Consider the following 25,137-nt stretch of genomic DNA (forward strand, 5'->3'; position numbering starts at 1 on the left):
CATCAAGGTAGTTTAACTTAACTAGCCAGTTAGCTAGCATTTTGCTAACATGTGACTATATACTAAATATGTCACTTTTACAGGCCCATAAGCCACATCTTCTAACCATCTTAAAAATGTGTTTTTTCTTTTCAAGACAGACATGCTTAGTAAACAGCCTATCTCAGTACAGGAAACAAGAAAGGAGAGAGTTGCTCAACTGTTATTGGAGCACAGAGCAAAAAGGGGAGGGACTTAGGATTTTTGAATTTGAGGGCAGGACGTACTTGAAATAGACAGAATTTTTCAGTTTAACTGCAATTCAAGTTACGTCTTTTTATCATAACATCCGATTCTTTTTGTCTAAATTTACAGAGTCTCCTTCCTCTGGACCCGTGCAGGTGCTCTGAATGATCACCCATCTGGATTAGATCTGCAGCATTTAACAGAAATGATTGTGAGTCTGTTAGTTCTCACCGAGTCCGAGCTGCCTCTGAAGGAGTCCAGGCTGTTTTGGGTGCAGGAGGATTTTCGCAGCACCTCCTCGTCTGTGATATGGCCGTCATTAGTGCTAGCACCTGAGCTCCCGTGAGCCTCCTCAAACTCCTCCTGGTCATAGTCTGACTCTGTGTCTGGCAGGTTTGAGTGAGACGGCTCCTCGCTCGCAGGCTCAAAATCCGACCCCCTGCTGGCCCTCTGGCACGACCGCCGTTCTCCATTAGTGGCAGGAGGAGGAGGAGGAGGGGGAGGAGGAGAAGGTCTGGAGGTTTGGGAGTCTGTGAGAGGAGGTGCATGACTCAGTCCATTGGGGGTAAGTGGGGCGAGCTTTGCAGGTGCAGGAGAAGAAGTGGAGGAAGGGAGGTCCACTAGTCCTTCCGCAAAGGCAGGCGGAGGAGGGGGAATACTTTGGAATACTTCCTTGTCCAGAGGAACTGCAGCTGGAGGAGGGAAGTCAGGCAAAGGAATGCACTCGTCCTCAGCGTGGAAACCCTCGTCCACCTCCTCCTCGGCCAGAGGGGCGGTGGATTCGGTCGGGTCGTGGAGGTTCTCCTCGCTCGAGAGGGATGGCTCTAAACCGCCAAAGTCCAGGAGATCCAGAAACTCCGTGGCCACACGGGACGCTTCCTTCTCCAGTCTGTAGATCTCAGCGTCCCTCATCTGGCGCAGCTCCTCCTGGGAGACGTCTCCGAGGAGGGACACGCCGTCTTCCTGCTGCTTCTGCAGACGCTCGATCTCCCTCTCCAGCCGCAGGATCTCCTCCATCTGACGGGTCTCCTCCTCAGAGGTGTGACTGTAGGACAGAGTTTGAGACAACTCCTTCTGTAGATGGGACAAAGAGAGCAAATTTAATTACTTTATACCACCATATTCACACCTCATAATGTGTTTCTGAATAACATTATTCAACACTGTGGTTTATGTTATTATGGTTTATTGATTAGGATTATTATTGTAATCAATTTTAATTTATTTAAAACTTCTTTTATTTATGCAAATATGGAGGAACAATCCTTCAGTAACACTTCATAACCATCATTAATGAATGGTAAATTGATAATTAAACCTACTATAAGGAGCTTTTAACTGGTTGTAAGTCTTAATTGAATTCTGATGCCTCTATATGACCTAAATAAGTTAATAAGACCATTCACAAGAACATCTGCTGGTCATTTTATACATGTTATTATTATTCTTAATGCCTGCGACTGGCTTGGATTCTCTCCTTCTCTACGTTCACCAGTTCAAAAGAAGCAAGAAGAGATTTTTATTCAGATAATTTTACTTTTGACACTATATTTTCTGGTTATTCCATAAACATTATTTGAATGCCTGTTAAAAGTAAAATAACTATTACCTAAAGTTAAATTAAACATCAATTTACCATTTATCAATGATGCTTATTTTACAGTGTTACTGTATATTTTAGTATACTAAATTTTCCTTCCAGTAAAATAAAAAATATTCAAAGGATTTACCTTCTGGCAAACACCATTCATCAGCGAGCTCCTGAAACAAGATAGAAAACATTTGGGATGACAAAAGTGCTCATAAAGGAATTATAGATGTTCATAAATGCATCCTCACAAAAAGTGAATGACTCTACCTTTTATCATCTGCTTTAGCTGCCATTTTCTGCTCCTCCTCCTTCTCCTTCATCAGTCTCAGCTCCTCCTCTTCCTCCATCCTCTTCATCTCCTCGTCCATCCGCCGCTGCCTCTCCTCCTCCTCCTCCCTCTTCGTCTTCTCCTCCTCTTCCTGTCGTCTCCTCTCCTCCTCCATCCTCCTCCTCTCCTCCTCCTCTACTCGCCTCCTCTCCTCTTCCTCTCGCTTCTCTTTCTCCGCCTTGAGCTGGCGATGGAGGGATCGGCCCAGCTGGCCTCTGTGATGCTTCTGCAGGACGATGGTGGCCAGGCGCAGGCGCAGGAAGGCACGTCTCCAAAAGTGAGCGCGGTAGTTCTTCTGGATGGTGACGACGCTGGACAAAACCCTCTTATATTGTTTCCTGGTGGGAAAATCAAATGCACAATCATGTCAAAAAGACATTTTTCACATTTTATAGACCAAGCAATTAATTAATTCTTGAGTTATGGCCAAAAACATGTGTGTGAGGTCACAGTGACTTTGACCTCTGACCACCAAAATCTATGCAGTCCAAGTGGACAAATTTGAGCGTTCCTGACAAAGTGAGTTGGATGGACCTGAGGTTACAGTGACCTTTGAACACCAAATTTTGATCAATTCATCCTTCAGTCCAAATGGTCATTTGTGCCAAGTCTGAAGAAATTCCTTCATGGAATTCTTGAATGACCATCAAAAACCAAGCAGTTAATGTGAAAAATGTGAAAATGTCAAATGTGAAAAAGTTCTCTCCAAGTGTTCCTGAGAAACTGCCTTCACAAGAGTGGGATGGCCATGAGGTCACAGTGACCTTTAACCACCAAAATTTAAGCAGTTAATTCTTGAGTCCAAGTGAACATTTGTGCCAAGTTTGAAGAAATTCCCTCAATGAGTTCTTGAGATATCACGCTCATGATGCCTCTGGCCATTACTGTTATTTGCTGGGGTGGAGGCATAAAAATAGGTTTTTCAAGGTTTTTCAATTTTTTTTCTTCAGCATACAGTCATGAATGTGCACAAAAAAATAGGCTGATCCGGCCTAATTAGCTCCAGGTCCATTGGTCACTCATGCACGCACACACACACACACACACACAATCGCCTCATCCCCTCCAGGCATATCGTTAGCTGTAGCACTATCTGAAAACATTGTGTGTCACCGCCACCAACATATTTGTGACGTCTATTTGTGCGTCGACTGGCATCTCAGTTTAAATAAACACACTGGTAAAAAAGCCTTTGCATTGTGAACTGTGCGATGTTTGGAGTCTGATGAGCTTTGTGGCCGTGTGGGCCGCTGTGTTTAGCCCTGTGACTAAGCCCCATCACCCACACGCTGCGCATGCATTGAATACACACACGTATAAACACGCACACACACAAACACACGTGAGTGCAGAGGACCACACACACTGCCGTGACTCTCTGACCCTCATCGTGGCCTAGTCTCCACAGTAATCACTGCGTGGCCTCTGACTGGGCTCAGGACACAGATAATGTTACATATAATAATACAAAGGCTTTACTTGTGTCTTTAGGGAACTTCCCGAGCCTCTGTCTTTAACAGGAGTGGCTCTGGAGTGATGGGAACTCACAACCTGGACGCTGTCATCAGTCCCATTATGCTCTCCCAACGGAGCCTTTCAGAGGACTGTATGTGACTTTACATATCGCAGCTCGCAGGTGGAGCACAGCGAGGCTACAGTACATGCCTCGAGGTGTCTGCATGTGCGATTTTTAAACTGCCATAGTGATGGATGTCCTGTCTGACAGGCGGAGCGGAGAGGTGGAAAACTTGCTGCTCCGGCTGAAAAGGCTGAGATTTATCCAGTGGATAAAAACAATGCACTGTACAGCTGATAGTGCACCAATAAATTAAAGCAGGGGATTCCAGACCTTTCCATGCCAAGCCTCCCCCACCCCCAGATAGTATTAGCTTATGGCCGGGGGCCCGGCCTTTTTGCAGGATGTCTTTAAAAAAACCCTAAGTCAACTATTTTTTCTGCCTCTGTAGGGTGCTTCGCTGCATCGTATTTGCGAGTTTGACTTGGCCTGGAGGTCTTCGGGTTTTTTGCCGCCGAGCTTAAGTCACTTTGATCTGCTCGTGAGGTCTTTTCTTATTGTGTCAATTTCTCTGAGTTAGCACTAAATTTCAGAAGCAGAGCAGCTTCGTGGCGGGCAGCAGGTGTCAGTCCAGGTCAACACTGACCACCTCTGATGTTATGAAAGGCGTTTTGAGTGGCAGGCAGAAGAAAGATGGGCGCAGCAAATTCACATAATTATAATTTGTTTTTATTTATTCATTTATTTTGCCATTTTGCTGAGACTCGGGCAGTAAATTTTCAGATTGCAAACCCCTCGCCTAACTCTCCCGCCGCAAGTGTGCAGGAGAAACTACAGTGGCTGCGAAATGCGCGAAAAGGCAGAAAAGCCTCCTCGAGAGCCAGGGTTTGGTTTGTCCATTCTGGGCTACTGTAGAAACATAGTGGTGCAACATGACAGCCTCCATGGAAAAGGATCTGCTCCCTCTGTAGATATAAACGGCTCATTCTAAGGTAACAAAAACACAATGATTCTTACTTCCAGATGATTATACACTAATGAAATCATTCATATTAATATTACAATCAGTTTCTGCCATATTCTGCCAGTAAATCCCTGTAAATGTTTCACTCTGGGCCTTTTTCATGTTCATAGATAACAATGTCTATCCTACCAAGGGGCGTGACGTGCACATAATTCCAGATACCGCTGTGATCAGTGCATCAGTCACTGTAACTTCCATTGTGCCCCCTTTTTTCTTTACTTGTCTGAAATTATAAAATGCACTGAAATATCCTGGATGACTTATCTATCATCGTATACACATTTCTCCAACTGTAAAAGAACCAAAGAAACCTACAAATCTTCCAAACTTCTTGCACCTCAGAAAGTCTTATTAAGGCGTGTGTTGGATCAGAAGCTCTTATTGCAAAAGAATTTTTAAAATTCTGCACTGTGAATAACCTGTACTCACTTTGTTAAAGACATTTTTGCTCCTCAGACTTTCAAAAAAAAATTATTTGAGAAGACTTTGCTGGATGAGGATCTGAGAATGAAAATGTCAGTAACAAAATGAATACGTAAGTGATCAAGATTTTTAAAATTCTTTTGCAATCACAGCTTTTGATTCGACATGTGTCTATAATACTTCCTGGAAGAATAACCTTTTTAGAGAGAGAAAGAGAGAGGCATTTCTCCAAAATCCTGCATACCATGTCTGGGATCTCGACTAGAATTCTGCAAAAAAAGTTCAATGGATTTGAGCAATGCATGATTTTGTAATACCCAAACCACTGGCTACAGTTCCTACACCTTTTCAAGTACTTTTCAGGAATGTTCAAGGTGCATTTTTAAGCTTTTCCAGCACCTTCCAGCTGTGGTTAATTGCATATTTATATACATATAATCAAAATGATTATTTCACTTGATTACATTAAATCAGATGTTATTGTGCTATAAACAACTGAAATTATATTTCTAGGTAGAATTCTCCAGAATGGCGACAAATTAAAGGAAAACACAACAAAGTTTCCTGTCTGTAAGTAGACTTTGTGTCCTATATAACCTGAATGAGCCAATATCCCAGTTAAATTATTTCTTTATCTAACAAGCAAACTATTCAGTCAAGCAATGATTTATTATGAAATGAATGCAACTGCAGCTTCGAGCATTTTTCAAACCTTGAAAACACTACAATAAAATTCAGGTGTTTCAAGGATTTCCAGCACCCGTGCAAACCCTGCAGCTTGTCTGTTTGAACAGGTTCATGTGTAAGACATATTTCATATATACCTTTACTGCAGTACAGCAGACCAAGCCTGGAAAAAGGTGCCCCCCCTTTAGTTTACTTGCTTACTTTTGCACAATTCATTAGAATCACATCATTTGATGCTATAGACACTCGACAGTTGAGTAAAGATAGCCTAATATTACTGTTTTACATCAATTCAGACTATAACAAATACATAAAAAGTTCTGTCCAAAGGCATTTTTTCAGGTTTCTAACTCTGGGAAAGTGGGAAAGCAGTAAAATTGCCCAATACTGTATATCTGAAGAAACGTTCATTTAACCAAATCACTCATATTTAAGCTATTCTATGATCTCCTTTTGATAACTAATGTCAGATTTTTTCACTTCTATTCTCTGACCTCCCCTGAAACTGTTTGGACACCCCCCCCACCCCTCGGGGAGGCCCACCTCCCACTGTGAAAACCTCTGCACAAGAGAATCTGTGAAGCAGCATGCACTGGTGTTGTGTATAAACCCACATAAGACACACACACAAATGAAAAGGTAAACACGTGTGCAAAGGCATGCACATATGCACATAATCCCCCTCCTCCTCCTCCTCCCCAAACACACACACACACACACACACACACACACACACACAGGCTGTACACCTCTATTACAAAACAAACACTGACAACTGTCGCTGCCACTCAGCAGCCCTCCACCCCTCCCCGCTCCTCCACTCACCTTGCCACATAGCTGAGGATGTGGGCGCGGATCACCATGCCAGCCCTGCGCCGCACCTCTTCCCTCTCCTTCTCCAGCCTTTGCTCCAGGGCCTCCTTCAGGAACACCTGCGGGACGAGCAGCGCCACGGCCGACAGGGAGGGACAGAGACAGAGAGACACAGAGAGGAGGGGTGGGAGGAAACGGGATGGGTTAGTTCCTCTTCTTGGTAAGGCTGCAAAAGAGGGCCCACAGAGATGTGAAGGGCCCCTGTTGTCTGTTGGCAGCAGCCTGTGCCCACTGCAGAGGAGGCTGTGGTGCAGCTGAGGCTAGTAGCAGGCTAGCCACTCGCCCTGACTGCAGAGCAGAGCAGAGGGGAAGACTGGCACCGAGACTGCAGTGTTGCTGCTAACGCCGCCGCTGCTGCTGCTGCAGAGCCTCATTGTGTTCAGGCGTCCTTCCTGAGCGTTTCCCTACTGCTGCTGCTGCTGCTGTGCTGGTAGCTCGACTGACGTGCACAGGCAGAGAGGCACAGAGAGGGAGGGGAGTGGAGAGGTAGAGGGAGAGGAGGGATGGAGGGATGAGGGGGAGGGATGGTGGCTGGTGTCCAGATAGAAAGCCACACCCCTCCTTGCTCTTATGAAGGAAGGAGAAAGAGTTTAGTTAACCCTTCCCTCACTCCTGGAGACTTTTTTCAAAGTTGGCGCTGTCTCAGTGGGACATTTGACAGCCTACAGCTACTCTTAACCTAAAACACTTGAAGGTAAAATATGCAGGATTTGTCAGATGCTGTTTGTAAACACACCAGAAACATAGTTGACTGTTGAATCTCATTCCTGGGTAGGGCTGGATATTGTCTGGGATTCACTGGTGCTAAAACAATACTTTTAAAGGAGCAATACGTAGCAATTGCACATGCAAAAATGGGTACTGCGGTCCAAGCAGCGAAATGGAGCCATAGAGGGTATGATTTAGTAGAAATCCTATTTAATATGCTGTCTATGGCTGAAGTGAGTTTTGCTCTGCCCCCTCCACCCCAGACTCAGGAAGCTCAGGCAGGCTGCAGGATCACTGCAGGAGTGCAAGACCAGCACAAAACCATAAATTGACAATAACAAGCGATGACGAGTCCTGCACTGCAAGTTGATCAGCTGATGTCAGTTGTCTGTCAACATAAAACACACCAGAGAGCTGATTGTTGAGTCTTAACAGGAAGGCTTGAGGATTGTTTGGGTTTTTTTCCAGTCCTAAAACAATACTTGTTAAACAGTGCTGGTGCCTTTCACCTTGTTTGAACAAATGCTGGTCAACAACTTCTACAGCTACTGCAAGGAACTTTCTCCAGTGGACAAAAGTTTTTCCACTGTAATAAACACAAAACATAACATCAAAGAATAAATTTATCTCAAGAAAAATCCTCCTGCTTCTTTTTAACTGGCTAACGCACCACTACACTAATAACAAATACACAGATCTAGCGCTTCTCTCTTGCAGTAGCTTAAAAGAATTTCTTTTCCATTGTTAAAGCAAATTTTGACTTTAAACTGAACAATTTATAACTGTTAACAGTTCTAAGTTAACTTAAATATATAAATAAATACAAAACACAAAATTTTGAATGGCAAATTCACACAAAAAAGAGTTAAGAGAGTTACTGTAATGTTAACTAGTAGTTTGGTGATGTGTCTGTACAGTCTGCACCACAGGGCAACTATTTCAATCAACAGCTGAGATGTGAGGCACCGAAATGAGGCTCCAAAATCTACACTGTGATTCAGTATGGGAACCGATGTTATACGTCTCTTGACCGTCTCTCTTGTTCCCAGGATGTTGAATATCAGCGTTTTGGGTTGGTAAAGCGTCCTGAACACAGCAATATGATGAAAAAAACAGAAGGTACGGGCAGAGGGCGGGGTCTCTGCGAATGCAGGTGCTGCCACACGCTTATGGTGGGTTGAGAGGGATTTCTTTTCTGTCTTATCATTGTTGTTTAAAGCCTTACAAAATGCAAGAAATCACAGATATAGTTGGATAGATGTAATATATCCCCGTTTCTGCTCCAACAGAGCCTCATCACTATGACTATTACTGTACCACTGAATACCATTTAATTTAATTTAAAACAATTACATGTATACATATAAATACATTTAGTGCAAGTAAAATTATAGGTGAGGCACAAAAACAAATTTTAAAAAAGAGAGACATTATTTCTGTATGAGTCTATGCATTTTTTGGGGGGGGGGGGGATCCTGCATATTTTGCCTTTAAATGAGCATACAACAGTGATGTGACATTATGAAAATAAATAAATAAAAAAATAATCAGATTTCATCTGTCTGATCATGTGAGCAGACTGGGAGAACCAGCCAGCTGTGTATCTGGGTTTATGTGATAATGCGATATCTGTTGCTAGCCTGGAGGATCAACTGCTGCTGCTACAAGGGGGAGAGACCTTTGAGTGTGTGTGTGTGTGTGTGTGTGTGTGTGTGTGTGTGTGTGTGTGTGTGTGTGTGTGTGTGTGTGTGTGAGAGAGAGTGTGTGTCCCAGATGTTCCACTAATCAAAGGATCCCACAGCTGCAGCCCGGCCTGCCTCTGTAAAGTCTGTGAGAGGAGGAAGCTTCCACTTCGTCCACATCCTTCCCTCGTCTGTAAAACAAATGGCTCCCAACACACACACACACACACACACACAATCCATGCAACGTCACCCGAGCCCCTAATTCTGGGCGCACACACACACACACACACACACACACACACACACACACACACTTCCTCTGCACACAATCAGCATGTATATAATTACACACAGATTGTTTCTCCAAAGGAAATGTAGCCCCCTTCTGTCTCTCAGCCCCCTTCCCACAACCCACACTACATTTCCCTGAGCCCAAAAATATGATGCTGCCGTCAAAAACACAAGCATGTGGACGGACTGACACAGACTCTGTGCATTTTTTGGGCCTCAGTTTGAAACAGTAGCCTCCTTTCTCCTTCTCTTTCTATGCATATACAGTGTAGAGTGGAGCAGGCATCAGCAGAGTCAGCCAAAAGTCAAAGTGCTGCTGATCCCTGGATGCATGATGAAAATTTAGCCACACAGAGGATACTGTGTGCATGTGTCAGAGCGTTAAAGGGATAGTTTGAAATATTTGAAGTAAGGTTGTGTGAGGTACTTATCAATAGTCAGAGTATTATCTACAGTTGATAGTACGGGTGGGAACCTCTTGACTCATAAAGATTTGATTTAAATTTGGATTTACTGAAATGGAAGCCCCTTGAGATGCAGCATCTCATTTTCAAGGAGGTCCTATAGACACAAATATAAAACAAAAACATACAGACAACATTCTATAACAAACGTAGACTGCAAATACAGACAGACACAGATACAGACTAGGGCTGGGTGACTGGACGAATATATCGCCTATCGATGATGGGCTGAAGCCATTGCTGGTTGGGTTTTTTGGTCGGTTTTTGGGTGCATATTTGTCATTTTATTTTGATAATGTAATGGTCTGCAGAGGGACAGCTGTGCTCTCATGCAGCGGCACAGTACACACCCACTCAGCCGGACCATGAGTGCACTGAGCTGGGTGAGGAGTGAGAGGTAAACAGCCTGCAGAATTAGACTCTTTGCACTCTTTTCATGTGGTGAATTAAGGATTTAAATCGGCCAAAACAGATTTGGTGATTGTTGGAAAGGTGGACAGACCAACAAAGACAGTTTTGGTGAGTTTTACATGTTTTTCTGTCGAGTTTGAATGAAAAGTTAATGTTTTATGAGAAGTTAAGGTACCAATTAAGTTTGTCTTAGTTTGGTAAAAGAGAGAAACCTGAATTCAGAAGGTGTTTTGTTTACTGAATATAGTGAACATATGCAGCGTACAGAATGTAGTAGATTTGCCGCTTGCACACATCTCCCAGCTGAGACTCAGGAGGATGTGAGGAGGTGGGAGGAGGGGACGAATATATTGCCAAATTGGAAAATTTTAACATATCGCCCAGTCCTAGCACAGACATCTTGTCCACCCTCTCCCACCCACACCCCCGGCCCTCAGCTGGTGTAGCTGTAAGAAAAATTGGCATTGGATAATGTGACCTCAATAATAAGCCGACGATATCAGCACAAAGAGCAGTTCTAGGTACAACAAATTAAAAACATGAGCAAGCTGTTTTGAGATGAGAATATAAAGAAGTCCAGAAGCATCAGAAAGAGGTAACAGAGCTACACATATATATATATACACATATATATACACACACATAGGCATTTGCACATGAGTGGTTATGCATTGCTTATATCTTTGTTAAGAACCATGTGGTTCACATCAAACGTGTTTGGTCTCGACACATATTTCAACGTGCCATTTCAGCAGCTGACCCTATTCATAGTGTGCCAGCTAAATTTATTGAATTACAACAAAACTGTCCAAAAACGGAACCAACAAATTTTAAAATGTCTCAGTGATCTAACAGCAGCAGAGGAACCACAACTTAGAGCAGGAAGTAACAGTGGGACAAATGTGGATTTAGCAGATTTTGAGAAAGCCCATAAAACTGTTTTATTTATAAATCCTCTTTTCTGCTGCGTATACAGGCCGTCTATGCTGAGTTCAACATGAAGCAAAGAGGTTTTACTGTCTGGATCAAACAAGCCATTAAAGGTTAATCATTCAATGAGAGCACAGAGAGACAAGAGAGACGGCTTTGTGCGGGGTAGTTGATGATTGTTTGAAATGAGGAGGCTGAGAGAGAAAAAGAAAGACTAAAGGCCAGAGAGGGAAAAGATAAGAGAAAATAATAATTGCTAAGAGATGGAGATCATGACACTATGATAACTTTTTTGATGAATACATGAGATGTGACTTTCCTCTAACCTCTGCAACGCTTCATCACCGCCCCCAAATCACTCGTGGGGAGTTTAGTTTATTAAATCGGTGCAGTGTCAAGAGGCCAACACTGTTCAAGCTACAATAAGGCTGCCTCAGGATTACTGTAAGCCCCCGCGCTTGGTTGCAGTTACAGTAACAGTTGTTGGTGTCAGGATTTTTAGGAGTAGCCATGTAACCCTGTGGTTGTCAACAGGAGAGCAGCAGATTGACCACAACCGGCCAGAAACATCTTTGGGACATGAGTCACAGCTGGGGCCGTCCAAACTGTGGCACACATTAACAGCCTGGGAATGACAGCAGCTTGACTTCTTGAGAAAGAGTCAGTCCCAGAAGACACCAGATTAATCCAATACATCACGATTTCCTGCAGATTCATCTTGATGGAATTGTTTTAAAAAATATGAGTCAAAACAGCGATTTCTAACTTGTTGAACATGTTTTGAGAGCTGTGTACTTCAAAGTCAATTTGAAACACTTTACTTGATGGGATGTGTCTAAGACTGTCATAAGACTGTCATAATCATCTAATGACACCTGTTATTAACATGAAGGAGTCTTTATGAATGTCTGTGACTATTGTCATTGACTGTCATTCACTCAATTACGTCAGTTTTAGTGCAAACCTGACCTGTTTGAGACTTATAACATTTAACGACATCTTTATGACGAGACATTTTTGTCTTGGTTAATGTCAAAAAAGTCATAATAAAATCAGCAGAACAGAAATCAAATCAGCCATATGCAAAACAGTGGTTTCTGACTCTGAACATGTAGGTCATTTGATCTGTACTCTGCAAAGTCTTTCAACATGTGCATGTCATAAAACTGTTATAACCATGCCATGACACCTGTCATTAACTTGAAGAATTCTTTTTAATGTTAATAGCTGTTTTCCTTAAGAGTCATTCAGTCAATTATGTCATCTTTAATGCAAAGTTGACATTGTTTGAGATGTCTGTTATGATAACCTGACATTAATCATAACAATAATGTCTTTGTCATGCCAACTTGACATTAACCAAGACAATAATGTTTTTGTTATGACAACTTTACATTAACTGAGACAAAAATGTCTTTGTTATGATAACTTCACATTAACCGAGACAACATAACCTGTCAGTGTCTTTGTCATGACAACATGACATTATCACACTTAAAGAAACTGTTCAGCTTTATGTTTTGACACTACATTAAAGTGTCACACACACTGTTTTCATTCTGGCCATCATAAGTGTGTATTAACTATTTTCCTCAACCTCCAGTAAAGTTTTGCATTTTGAACTTGCCATAAAAATGTCATTAAATCTCTGAAAATGTCAACTTTACATTAAAAGTGACTGAATGACACTCAGTGACAACAGTCGTAAACATTCATTAAGACTCCTTCATGTTAATGACAGGTGTCATGGCATGTTTATGACAGTCTAATGAAAATCTTGTGCACACCCCATAACGTGTTTCCAGTGTGTTTTACAGTAAGACACTTCACTTGATTCCTCAACCTGCCCAACTGTGCTCTCGTCTGCTTAAAACCTGCAACTGTATCCTGTCCTGTAGTGTGTAACTGTTGTATTATATTGTGGGCACAAATATCTGTTCACACAGTCGCATTATAGAGACTCAAAACTGGTCCCCACAAAGTCAAACCTAAAATTTGAGGGTTAAGACTTTGTTTTTGGATAATGTTAGGGATAAGCTTGAAAGTTAGGTTAAGGGTTTGGGCTAGGTTAGTGGTTATGGTTACTGGGAGTATCCAAGGCATGAATGTAAGTCAAAGTAATGTACTCCTAAATGACATAAAGCAAGTTTGGGCATGTTTGTGTGTGTGTGTGTGTGCGTGTGTGTGTGTGTGTGTGTGTGTGTGTGTGTGTGTGTGTGTGTGTGTGTGTGTGTGTGTGTGTGTGTGTGTGTGTGTGTGTATGCGTGCTCCACCTTTGTCTTCCCCAGTTGCCACTCTTTCTTTGCTTTGTCATGCAGTGTGAGCAGCTCCGAGCAGCTCTGTTTCTCATCATCTGAGTGGAGTTTGTTCTTCAGGATCATCTTGTACCTGCGGAAACACACACACACACACACACCCACACAAAAGAAACATTCAAACGAAGCGAACAGCAAAAGTCCCAAATTCCTTATTTGTGATGTCAGAACTTGAAAGGTTAATTTTTGTGTTTGTTTTGTCCAACACAGCCCAGCTTTTATTTGACTCATCAGACTTGGTGTGTGCTTGGGGAGTAAGAGAATACATGTAATAAACCTGGATACAAAAAAAGGTAACTGTGCTCCATTTAAGTTACAGATAAAAAGACGCAATAAGATTACTGATACATTTAGTAAAAATGGGGATTATTAGCAAGATTACAATTTTAAAATACATATTAAAATAAAGAATGATATACTGCCATGCACAGTGTACAACATTACTCTCGTGAGCTAATCTAACAACCGCTACGTTAGCTACACAGACCAACCACTAACATGAGCTATATAGAAAACCAGTTAGCTAGCTGACCTGTTAATACTACTATTACTGAAAAATATTTTGGGACTGTAGGTGGTGATGCTGGTGACCAGGATGGTGTGTGAGTTTGTGGCACTTTTCTTGAAGTTTGTGTGTGAAGTGTTGGGTTTTGTTTTTTTTTCTGGTATTGTGCTGACCTGCTGTAGAAATCCTTAAAGGTTCTGCGGACAGGGAATCCAGCCCTGCGGATCTTCACAGTTTCCAGCATCCCAGAGTATCTCAGCTGGTTCAGGACCACATCTGGATCAAACTGGTTGGCTTTCTGGTGGTGACAAACAACAAAACAACATGAAAATTAAAAACACCAGAATGTCTGTTCATTCCTCTCAAAGGATAACAACACCAACAACTAGAACCCAACCGATACTGGATTGCTGGGGCCGATGCCGATAATTCTGATATTTATGCAGGATGGTAAATGCCAGAAATGTGAATAAATGATAAATAAATTAAAATGCCATTAAATGCAATGAAATAATATCAAAAATAAATGTAGGCATAAATTTATTTATAAAATGTGAAATAAATTGTAATTTTTTAAAAAAATGCCCTATTTATTTACTTTAATTTTCCATATTATGTATTAATTTATTTATTTTTAAATGTATTTGTTTTTCTGATTTATTCTTTCCTGCATACTTACTGCTGTATTTGCTTTTTACATTTCTTAAACTTGATCAAATATACATAAAATGCTGGCTATAAAACAAAAAACTAAATTAAACAAAAACAATCTGCAGTATGTTCTATAAAAATGTTTTCATATCACTGCATATCAGACAACATAAACTGCAATATCAATATAGACTGACATAGCTGTGATACACCAATATCAGCCAACTGATATATCTGTCTGACTCTACTAAGAACTCCATGTTTACTTTTTTACGTCATTTTCCAGCAATAGCTACGCATTGAAAGTTGACCAGCATACAGGCTTTATTGAAAACAATGATGTTCTGGTGATTATGTGTTAGTGAGAGATGTGGGGCAGCTGAACACTGCAGCAGGCAAATACAATCCTCCTCTGTTGAGCCCACACACCTACTCAAAAGATCTCACTGCTGAGTCAAGTTAAACTTGAACTAAAAAGTAAATTACCATGGTGAGTGCTATCATTTTACATTAACAATCAGGTTACTGCAAAGAAAACACACACCATCGGAGAGAAACCTGAACAGTGTTGAGCAAGACCTTGCCAACCGGGCAGACCTTTCTTTCTGGAATAATCAGCCGCATTGTTCACAGCTCTGTGTTACCACTGATCCTCAGGCCCTGCTTATCAGAGAGGATCTGTGACGTCTGCCGCCTTACACCTCTACACTACAGGCCGCCTGATCGCTCACAGGGACCACACGAAGGCCACTGTCATCCAGAGGGCACACGGCGCTGGATAAGCCCCGCACAGGACCACAGCATTCCCCAAATGTGTCAGCATAATTGCAGGCTAATGCTACTATGCATGCAAACAGACACAGTGGTGTGTTCATGGTCATAATTAAACACATACACACAAAAATGTGCACCCCTCGGAGCTGTGAACTCTGCTCTTTAGCAGAGGATTTAGGCAGCTGAAAGAGGTACGGCATGTCGGCTTGTTTGAGCGAAAACAAGCTGACCCTTCCCTCTGCGACATTTTTTCCAAGGAGAGTGGGTGCATGTAAATCACACATGCATGCATTATGTGTGTGTGTTCGCTTGCATGCAATCATGTCAGAGGATTGCGCACGCAGTCCTGCCATTCTGCAGGATTTACAGGAGGCACGGCTTGTTCCGTCTTGACCAGCCGAGGCCAGGTGAGCCAGTGTGAGAGCAGGCAGCAAGACAGTGCAGTTTCCATGCTAATATGTAAGCGAGAAGGTGTGGTGTGACATGTAAGGAGCGGGAGGCGAGGAGCTGAGAGACAATCACCCCACTGTGAACATTAATAAGTAACAGTAACAGAGAGAATGTCACTGAATTACAGAGCAGCCAATTCACTGTCTCACACAGAGAATAAAGAAACATAATAGGTAACACTTAATTTGAAGGGGTCTGCCTAAGACTGTCATTACACTGTCGTAACCATGTCATGACACCTGTCATGAACATGGAGGAGTCCTTATGAATGTTTGACTGTTGTCATCGTTATCATTTTTTGAGATGCTTTTGTTATAAGAACTTGACATTAACCAAGACATACACGTCTTTGCTATGACAACTCGAAATTAATCAAGCCATTAATATCTTTCTTATGACAACTTGACATTAACTAAGACAACATAACTTGTAAATGTCCTGATGGGCAGATAGCAGTTTGCTAGTTTGCTTGTTGCTAAAGTAGGCTAACCACAGCCTGCTGTTATCTGTAGCTGGCATTTTAGCTCGTTAGCTTGGTAAGCTGACAACTTGACATTAACCAGGACGAAACATGTCTTTGTTATGACAACTTGAAATTAGCGTACTGTTTAGCTTTATGTTTTAACATTACATTATACTGACTTATGTGGTTAGGCTAACCACTGTTATCTGCAGCTGGCATTAGCAAGTTAGCTTGGTTAGCCATGGAGCTATCTAATTAGCTGACTCAGTCTAAGGGTGCCAGGAGCCAAACCCGGCCAGAAAACCACCTCAGTACTGTATCCCCTGTCGTCAAACTGGCCACAGTCGGTCTGTGTTCGGTCCCAGCCTGTCTGGGATCTCCAGTCCCGGCGGACTCAGCTAGACTCTGGCATCGCTCGTATGGCGGGGGAAAGTACAGATTGGTACTGGGCATTTCGCAATAGAGATGAGGTGTCATTAAACTGTCAGAACCATGTCAAACAGTCTCATGCACACCCCTTTGAATAAAGTGTTACCACATACTATAACCAACACTCTTAACTATCTGATAAAAATGTGATAACGGTGCAGATTTTAAAAGGGTTTGCAGTTATGTGGTTAGAAGTATGAGAGGAAAAGAGGCCTAGTAAATAAACGCCCAGCCCAGCACTGTGGTCTTATCTTGGCATTCCACTGACGCAGCCAGATCAGCAGAGCATCAGCCAAGCCGCTGCAGCTGGAGTGGCCAGCAGTGACCTCTGACCTCTGGTAAAAGGGGGTAAAGTGGCAGGAATGTGCTGGTACATAGCCCTTTTATTTAAGGAAGTACAATGAGAGTCTTTGCACCAACGCAGGGGAGCAGTATCAGTTTGTAAGTAATGAAAATGTGCAGCAAAAACAAAAAGAATAGTTACTTTTCAAGTGGAACATTTATATGACTTTGCGGTGCTGAGACTAAATATTAGCTCTGAGCAATGGGAGCTATGAATAGCACCAAGGAGGTTTAACTTTGCAGGCGCTGACCTTGACAAGACCTGGCAGGGTTTCTGACTTTTTTTTTTTTTTTTTTGTGCAATGAAATTTGCATGACCTACCTTGTCCATGTTTGGTTTTATGCAGCGTACAAAAAAGGGGTTGGAGGCACTTAGTGTGGCCATCAGGGAATGAAGAGAGTCCTGAAAGACATCAGCAACAAGAGGATTAAGATCAAGACACCAGAGAGGCCGGCTTCAGTCCAAATATATTCCTTTATGTTTGTTTATTTATATACATGATTCTCACCTGGTGGACAATCATAAAAACAAGTCAAGAAAAGCCTCACTTTATTGTTTGTTCAGCACTTCGCCTCCTCTGTGTGTGTGTGTTTATATATATTCCGAACCTTTATTTAAGTAAAAGTATCAATACCACAGTGCATCTGCAAGTCAACTTAGATTATTTCAACGTGTCTCTGACAGAAATCAACATTTGAAAAATTAGAGCCTGAGAATATTGAAAGACAACAGAATCAACAAATTGTCTCACCACAATCACAGATGTTTTCACTTGTTTAAAGAAAATAAGACTTTTAGGACTCAGTAACAGAAACAAATTACTTGGTAAAATTGAGGTTATTGCAGTGTTTGCACTATACAAAATATTAATCTACGAAGTAACTCAAGCAATCAGACGTGCAACAGAGTCTACATCAAGGTAACAAAAAAGAGGAGGAAAAAAGTTTTAGGATAAAATCAAAGTGTTGAGAATAAACTGGAAATATTTACAATAAAATTGGACTTTCAGTATTTGTGCAGGCATAAGAAACAATAAATCAAAGGAGGATTTCTTTTAATTTTGCATTTTGAGGGTCAATTCGAAATGTTGAGAATGAAGTAAAAAAAAAAAAGAATAAAGTTGAAATGTCAAGAATACAATTGTTTATTCTCTACATTTTGACTTTATTCTCAAAATGCCAAATAAATAAAAAAAAAATATTCCCCTCTTTTTTATTTCTTCTTATGGGTGGCATTAATGCTGAAAGTTTCATTTTATTCTTGACATTTTGACTTTAATCTCAAAATAAATGCAAAATGTTTTTCCTTATATCTTCCCAAAATAATCCTCCATAATGTGGATACATGTTAAGGAGTAAGAAATACAATATTTCTCTCTAAAATGTAGTGACGTAAAAATTATAAAGTCACAGAAATTGGAATTAATTAAGTAAAGCTAAAGTGCCTCAAAATTATACTTAAGTACAATGCTTGAGTAAATGAACTTAGTTACTTTCCAAAACTTTTACAGGGCTCATTGTAGAAGTTTACAGTCTGTGCAGTAAAGTAAAAGATTAAATGTAATTACTTACTTTTATTATCTTACAGGGTATCACTCTGTCCATCTTAACCATATCACACACACACACACACACACACACACACACTCTGAGGACCCTTGAACCTCTCAGGCTCTGTCAGCCTCACTCTCCTCGCTGCCTCAGACAGTCTGTCTCCAGCGAGGCCTGGCCTGGCAGAGCTGAGCGTGATTGGCCCCTGGTTGGCCCCTCTCTGCCCAGCCATCAACCCTAATCCCCTGGCTTTAGGAACTGTAGGCCGGGGCAGCCTGCCAAATCCTCCCCTGCTCCTTCTCTCCACACTGCAGTGAGGACATGCTAAGCTAAGCCCTCCGCTGCAGCCCCCCTCCACCGCCACAACCACACATTTCATACATCCCATCACCCATCATCCTCTGCAGATCAAATACACTGACTGCATTCTCCTCCTCTCTCTGTCTCTCCAGGATTTCCATCCTTTCTCTGTGCCCCCGCGATCACACTCATCCACTGAGGAAAAAGAGCCAAATGTCAAGGGCTAAGTGATCGTTATATGCAGCGGCACATTGGAGACAATTACCTCATTCTAGGTTTCCTCCAGGAAGTTGTGACATTACAACAATTAGCTCAAATTCAATTCAACTGAATTCTGCACGACCTTCCAATTGTATCCAATCACAGCAGGTTTACTGCTTATTTGACCAATCACCATAGCATGTTCCACCAATCATAGCAGTCCCATGTGCAAGTGTCACACATGTATGTCTCAATAAACCGACTAAATGTTTTATCTATCCTTCTTTGTGTGTTTTTATTTTATTAATTTTGACAAGGATGCTGAAAAGAAGACAATGTTTGTCATTGTTACTGACATTTCTGAGTGCTCTGTGCACTTTTATAATTTTGTGCTTGTTTTTACTAAGTTTGAGCTGCAAAAAGTTTTTGCCTCTTTATGGAATACCCCCCTGTTGCACTTCTTCATTTGCAAATAAAGTGTATTTTATTAAAATTTTTGTTTTTGGTAAGATTATTTAGACCACTCAGAGCAGAATGTGGTCCTGTTCCCCCTGAAACAAGCTGCTTCTGATTTAAAATGAATTATATGACATTATTAAACGTTGCTACATGCACCACATTATTTTTTAGAAAAGCTGTTGTAAAATCAGAGCATTTCAGGTCACAACAATCTCACAGTCAAAGATTCATGAGCCCTGGACCGAGGTACAAAAGCAGTTATGGTTAAAGACTGTTTTTTTCTGACATACACCAATACCTGGAATGAGATCCCATATTATATTAGAACAATAACCTCTGTTATAAATTTCAAGCAGGCTTATAAACACTATGTGATGGAAGGACACACTTCAACCACTGATTTAACCCATACCCACTTCACTCAATCATTTCTCTCTGAATGTCTGTGTTTCTGTTTTTGTCTTCTTGTTTCTGTCCACTGTTGTTCTGCGATGTGAATTTGTCTTTTATGTGCTGCAGAACAGGAAGCTGCTGTAAACCAGTTTTAACTGAGTCAGGCCCGTTTAATTCTGAATGATTTTTCCATCTGTAATGTTACTTTTAAACTTTTCCTGTATAATAATAATGAAATGAACTGTGATCTGATCATGGAAGCTTCGGTCTCACCCTGAACTGAGAGCTGACGGTGGGCTTTCGTCGGGCTGTGCCCATCTTTAGGGTCTCGTCTCCGTTTCTGCTGCCGACGCGCTCAAAGAGGTCGTAGATGAAGTCGAGCCTGAAGAGACACACGGAGCAGAACAGGGGACAAGACTGTAATAACTTGCATTTGAACTAAACCATGCAGGCATGTGTTCAGCATGCAGAGGACAAAAGTCTGTGATATTATTACCTGCTGTCTTTGAGAATAAACAAGATGTCGTCTCTGAAGGTGTCTCTGTTTTTCTCTAGGATCCCGCGCACATCATACAGCACCTAAAGCACATAATGCATCATAAAAAAGAGGTGAGCACAAAAACAGTGGGCAAGAGCAGAAACAAGGAAAGACTTTACTGATGTTACAGCAGTATTGTACAAGGTCACGGTAAGATTTATTATTAAATTGAGATTTGAGTTCAGATCTCTGTCAGGCAACAGGTGGTGAAGCACCTACTGCAATGCTGCCAAAACGGCAAGCCACAGCCAGGAGAGGGTTGCAAAGTTTTGCAAATATATCTCTAAACCAAATTTTTACAGAAACTCACCAAAGCTGAATTCTAAGTAATTTTCACTTGACTTTGCCTCAATAGGTCAAAACTTGAATGTCTCACTGAGAGTTTAAATTTTCAGGTGAAGAACAAACCATTTTATGAAAATCAGTTCATAATTAAGCAAGCTACGGTCGATTTTGTGGTGAAGTCTGCATCTCTCATTTGTTTATTGGCGGACGTTGAAGACTCCTATATGGCGACCCTGCAGACCCATAGCGGAGATGGCGACAAAGATAAGAAAATGGAAATTTACTCATCTCATATTGTGCCTAACTTTAGTGAATCATAACATTACGGGTACAGAATGAATTTGTAGATGTTTAAGATGAAACAAAACTTTTCTTTGAAAGTCAGTTTTTGAGCAACGACAAAGTTGCCTGCAACAGACTAGTAGAGAAGCCTTGTTTTTAGCCTAGAAGTTGTTCACGGTTTTTCAGAAATTGGTAATCACTGCAACCACAAGAGGTCCTTTGAGCATAGAGTCATAAAACATGCACAAAATTAGGCTGATAGGCCTAGTAATATGCAAGATTATATTCAGACAGTAGCTCAAGCCCTGTTGGTCACACACACACACACAACCTAGCGCATGATCTCCCCAAGGCTTACAGAACGGAGATTCTGTTCTACATTACTCTCAAAGATGCAGATGATTTTAAATAAAACTATTTATAAGCAGAGATGTCATAGACCCATAATATAAATTCTTAGTGACAGAATGTCAATCCAGTCTGAAAATAAATGTAATTTTTTCCATATTACAGACTCCGCATTTATCTTCTGAGGGCTTCCAGATTGAGTGATTAATGTTTTTCAGAGCATTCACACATATGTACACAAAGTGTGACATGAGTGAGGACTGTAAATGCATGTTTGAGCACTTGGCGTGAACAAAGACGAGGGAGGGACGGGCCTTGTGTACAGCAGAGCGCCTGTGTGTTAATGCAGTCACCTGTTGAGTTCTGTTCAGCCTTCGTCTTAGCAACACGGCATTCCTCTGCTCGCCCTGACCCACAGTTACACACTCTGACTCTGTGTTTGTGTGGGTGTTTTCTTGTGCGTGCAATGAAAATAAAAGTGCATAACAAGTATTTCATGCTGAAAAATGAATAGAAGAAATATCAAAACACATACTTAACTTTAATCTTTAATCCAGTGGCATGCACGTGTGTACGTACGTGTGTGTGTGTGTGTGTGCGCGTGTGTGTGCTTGCATGCTTGTGTTCACAGCTGTGCGTGTATACCAGAATCCAATAACAACGCCCCATCCCCCATTCCCAAGCCTTGAGGCTCACAGGGAGCCATGAGATCCAAACTTGACGACACATGTATTTATAAATCACAGACACACTAATTACACTCCATTCCTCTCTCATTGGAAAAGACTCGTACAAAAGCCTCTCTGTGTCTGTCAGATGCAGGTTCGACAGTCAGTGAGGACGGTCTCATGATGCTGCAGAGAAACGGGTGTGTCAAGAGGAGTTAAGCACAGTCTGAATGCAGGGCTGGACAACATATCAATATTATATTGATATATTGATATGAGACTAGATATCTTTTTAGATTTTAGATGTCGTGATATGACATGAATGCTGTCTTTTCCTGGTTTAAAGGGCTGCATTACAGTAAAATGATGTAATTTTCTGAACTGAACAGACTGTTTTAGCTGTTCTATTATTTTCATTTTCCTACATATTCATTATATCCACATTACTGATGATTTTTCATCAGAAATCTCTGTTCATATTTTGTGAAAGAACCAATAGTCAACCTTACAATTAGTAGACGAAAGTCTCTCTCTGCAGGGTCCTGTATGGCCTTTTTTCCCCCAGGATGGTGAAGTCATGTTCCATGGTATTCATGCATTTGTTCATGTTTTCCAGAGGCTTATACTGAGAAAGACCATATAACAAAGAGCAGCAAATAGCACATAGAAGCCACTGTCCAGCGCTGCATGCTGCGTGCTCCTTCACACAGTGAATTAAGGACTTATTTTGACCGAACCAGAGTTAGTGATTGTTGGGATAGTGGAAAGGCAAACAAAGACGTTTTATTTAGTTTCTGTCGAGTTTGAATGAAGCTGGTGATGATGATGTCATGCAAAAGGAGTCTGGTGTGTTTGGCGAGAGCAATAAAACAACAGTCTCTCACTGTTGTAATCCTCACCGTCTGTGACAAATGACTAAATGACGATGGTGAGTTATGAAAGGGGGCCTGGCTAAAATGGAGGAGGCGGAGCATAAGTCGCTGTAGAAACAGGACCTTTTTGCATGAGTGCAATGATGCCTCAAGAGTCTACATCAAAAGACTCATGAGTTATGAAAGTGATGGGTCATAAGTCACTCATGACAAAGAAACTCTGCTGAGTGCAATAATGACTAATAAGATACCACAAATGAATCCACTTAGAGGTTATGCACCTTTTTTTGACAACTGGCATGAACAGCAAATCTGCTGTCCTTTGGCTCATGACCAACCCATCCACTAAATCTTGCATGAGTCTGTGAATTCATTTAAAAGTTATGAACCTTTTTGTTACAGGAACCTTTTTGAATCGGAAACTAAATCAAAGGCATAATCACAAGTCTCCCAGTGTTTTTTTCAAAGATGACACAGAGTAGTTTACCGACTGTCATATCACACTTGATACCATTAAGACTACCTTTTTAAAGAAGAATTTGAAAATGTCAGTGACAGTTGCCAGGGCATAAATCCAATGATCTGTTGATCTTTACAAATAAAGACTCAATAGCTTAACAATTGCATAGGCATCAGTGCTAAATCATGACAATCGGAGGGTTTTATATTTGCCCCCCGAGCTGGTGAGGTTTTTGTTGCTGTTAAAGTTCACGTCTGACAACACGAGACTTAATTTAAATCGACTGTATTTCCCTAGCACCACACGAATAATCAAATCAGTGGAAGGATGCTACTATTTCTCTCACTGAACTCACGGCAGCGTCTCAGATAACAGAGGGAGCTTCTCCAGAGAGGCACACTGCACAGAGAGAACAACTGGCTGGCCTGCCTGTCCTCCCTGGACCAAGTCATTACCATAGACGTCCTTGCCAGGCTTGTGACTGAGCTGCCACGCTCACACTGAGGAGACCTTGTCTGAGGCAGGCTTCATAAGGCCATTCTTTATCAAGGCCCCCCCCCGCCCCTCCTGCCCGGTCCACTCTCTCCATTTGTGCCTCCTCCCTGATGTCTTTGGCCTTTCTCTACACTTCCGTCAGGAGTAATCTCTGCCATCATGTAAGCAGAGGAAGCAGAGGCTGGAGGTGAAGCAGTTTCTCCTGACTCAGGGAAAAAGACAACGGAGGAGGGGTGCAGGAGCATCAACTTCCTGTAGCAGATTTTGGCAAAGACAGTCCTGCTGCTCATCCAACAAATACCTCACTTCCCCACCTTACTCATTCAGGGAGGAAGGTGAACCTGGTTTTGAACTCTTTATCTGTGTGTGTATGTGTGTGTAAGACTTGTTAATTACCTCTCCAGCGTAGTGCTTGATGCCAAACTGGTGGTCGTTTACTCTGGGCTTCACATAATATGGGTTTGTCTGAGGAGAAAGCACAAAGAAACCACTGACTTTTAGAAATGCTGTTCATGTCTACTTAGTTAGTACTAATCAAATTAAGTAGAGTACACATTACAAGAGGCAGCTGAAAGGTCAGTAACACATCTAGGGCTGCAGCTGATAAATAAATAAATAATGATAAATAAATCTGTAATAAATCACTAATTTTGCAATAAACTTTTTCTGCACAACGTCAAGCAGCGGAGAACTCAGGCTGTCTGAGGGGAAACAAAAATAAAAAGGGTGCCAGCAGCAGGCAGAAAACTGTGATGCATGTATGGTTTTCTAGCTTTTCTAGCATGCGGGGCAGTGCACTGAATCACATTTTCTCCACAGGAGGGGCAGTCATTAGTGCACTGCATCATGTTTTCTCCACTGGAAGAGCACCTTAAAGGGGACTTCCTTCTGTTTTCTCTACCAGAAGGGCACCATCGAGGGCACTTTATCCCATTTTCTCTACTGAACGGACACCCTAGACAACACTTCATTATGATTTCTCCAGTGGAGGGGCACCTAGGATGGCGCTTCTTTATGTTTTACCCACTGGAAGGGAAACCTAAGGGGCATTTTAAGGCCACTTCATCACATTTTTTCCACTGGAAGGGCACCACAGAAGACACCACCACATTTTGCCTAAATGAAGGGCACCCAGGAAGGACTTTACCATGTTTTCTCCACTGTAAGGACACCCTAAAAGGCACTTCATAGTGTTTCTTG

At 41.8% G+C, this 25,137-nt stretch overlaps 1 protein-coding gene across 1 annotated transcript in view; it reads right to left on the reverse strand.

The window, feature by feature from the left end:
- myo10l3 (myosin X, like 3) overlaps positions 1–25,137 on the reverse strand; it is a 98,582-nt gene that overhangs the window by 14,567 nt on the left and 58,878 nt on the right. Inside the window, exons 16-25 of the mRNA XM_084725266.1 lie at positions 24,334–24,402; positions 20,486–20,568; positions 20,263–20,371; positions 17,408–17,488; positions 14,150–14,274; positions 13,430–13,544; positions 6,620–6,726; positions 2,084–2,482; positions 1,956–1,986; positions 457–1,299 (exon numbers count right to left, since the gene is read on the reverse strand). Coding sequence (XP_084581392.1) covers positions 457–1,299; positions 1,956–1,986; positions 2,084–2,482; positions 6,620–6,726; positions 13,430–13,544; positions 14,150–14,274; positions 17,408–17,488; positions 20,263–20,371; positions 20,486–20,568; positions 24,334–24,402 — 1,962 coding nt within the window. The remainder of the gene's footprint in view (positions 1–456; positions 1,300–1,955; positions 1,987–2,083; positions 2,483–6,619; positions 6,727–13,429; positions 13,545–14,149; positions 14,275–17,407; positions 17,489–20,262; positions 20,372–20,485; positions 20,569–24,333; positions 24,403–25,137) is intronic.

This window comes from Lutjanus erythropterus, chromosome 8 (genome assembly GCF_056507025.1).
Source record: "Lutjanus erythropterus isolate fLutEry1 chromosome 8, fLutEry1.hap2, whole genome shotgun sequence".
NCBI lineage: Eukaryota > Metazoa > Chordata > Actinopteri > Lutjaniformes > Lutjanidae > Lutjanus > Lutjanus erythropterus.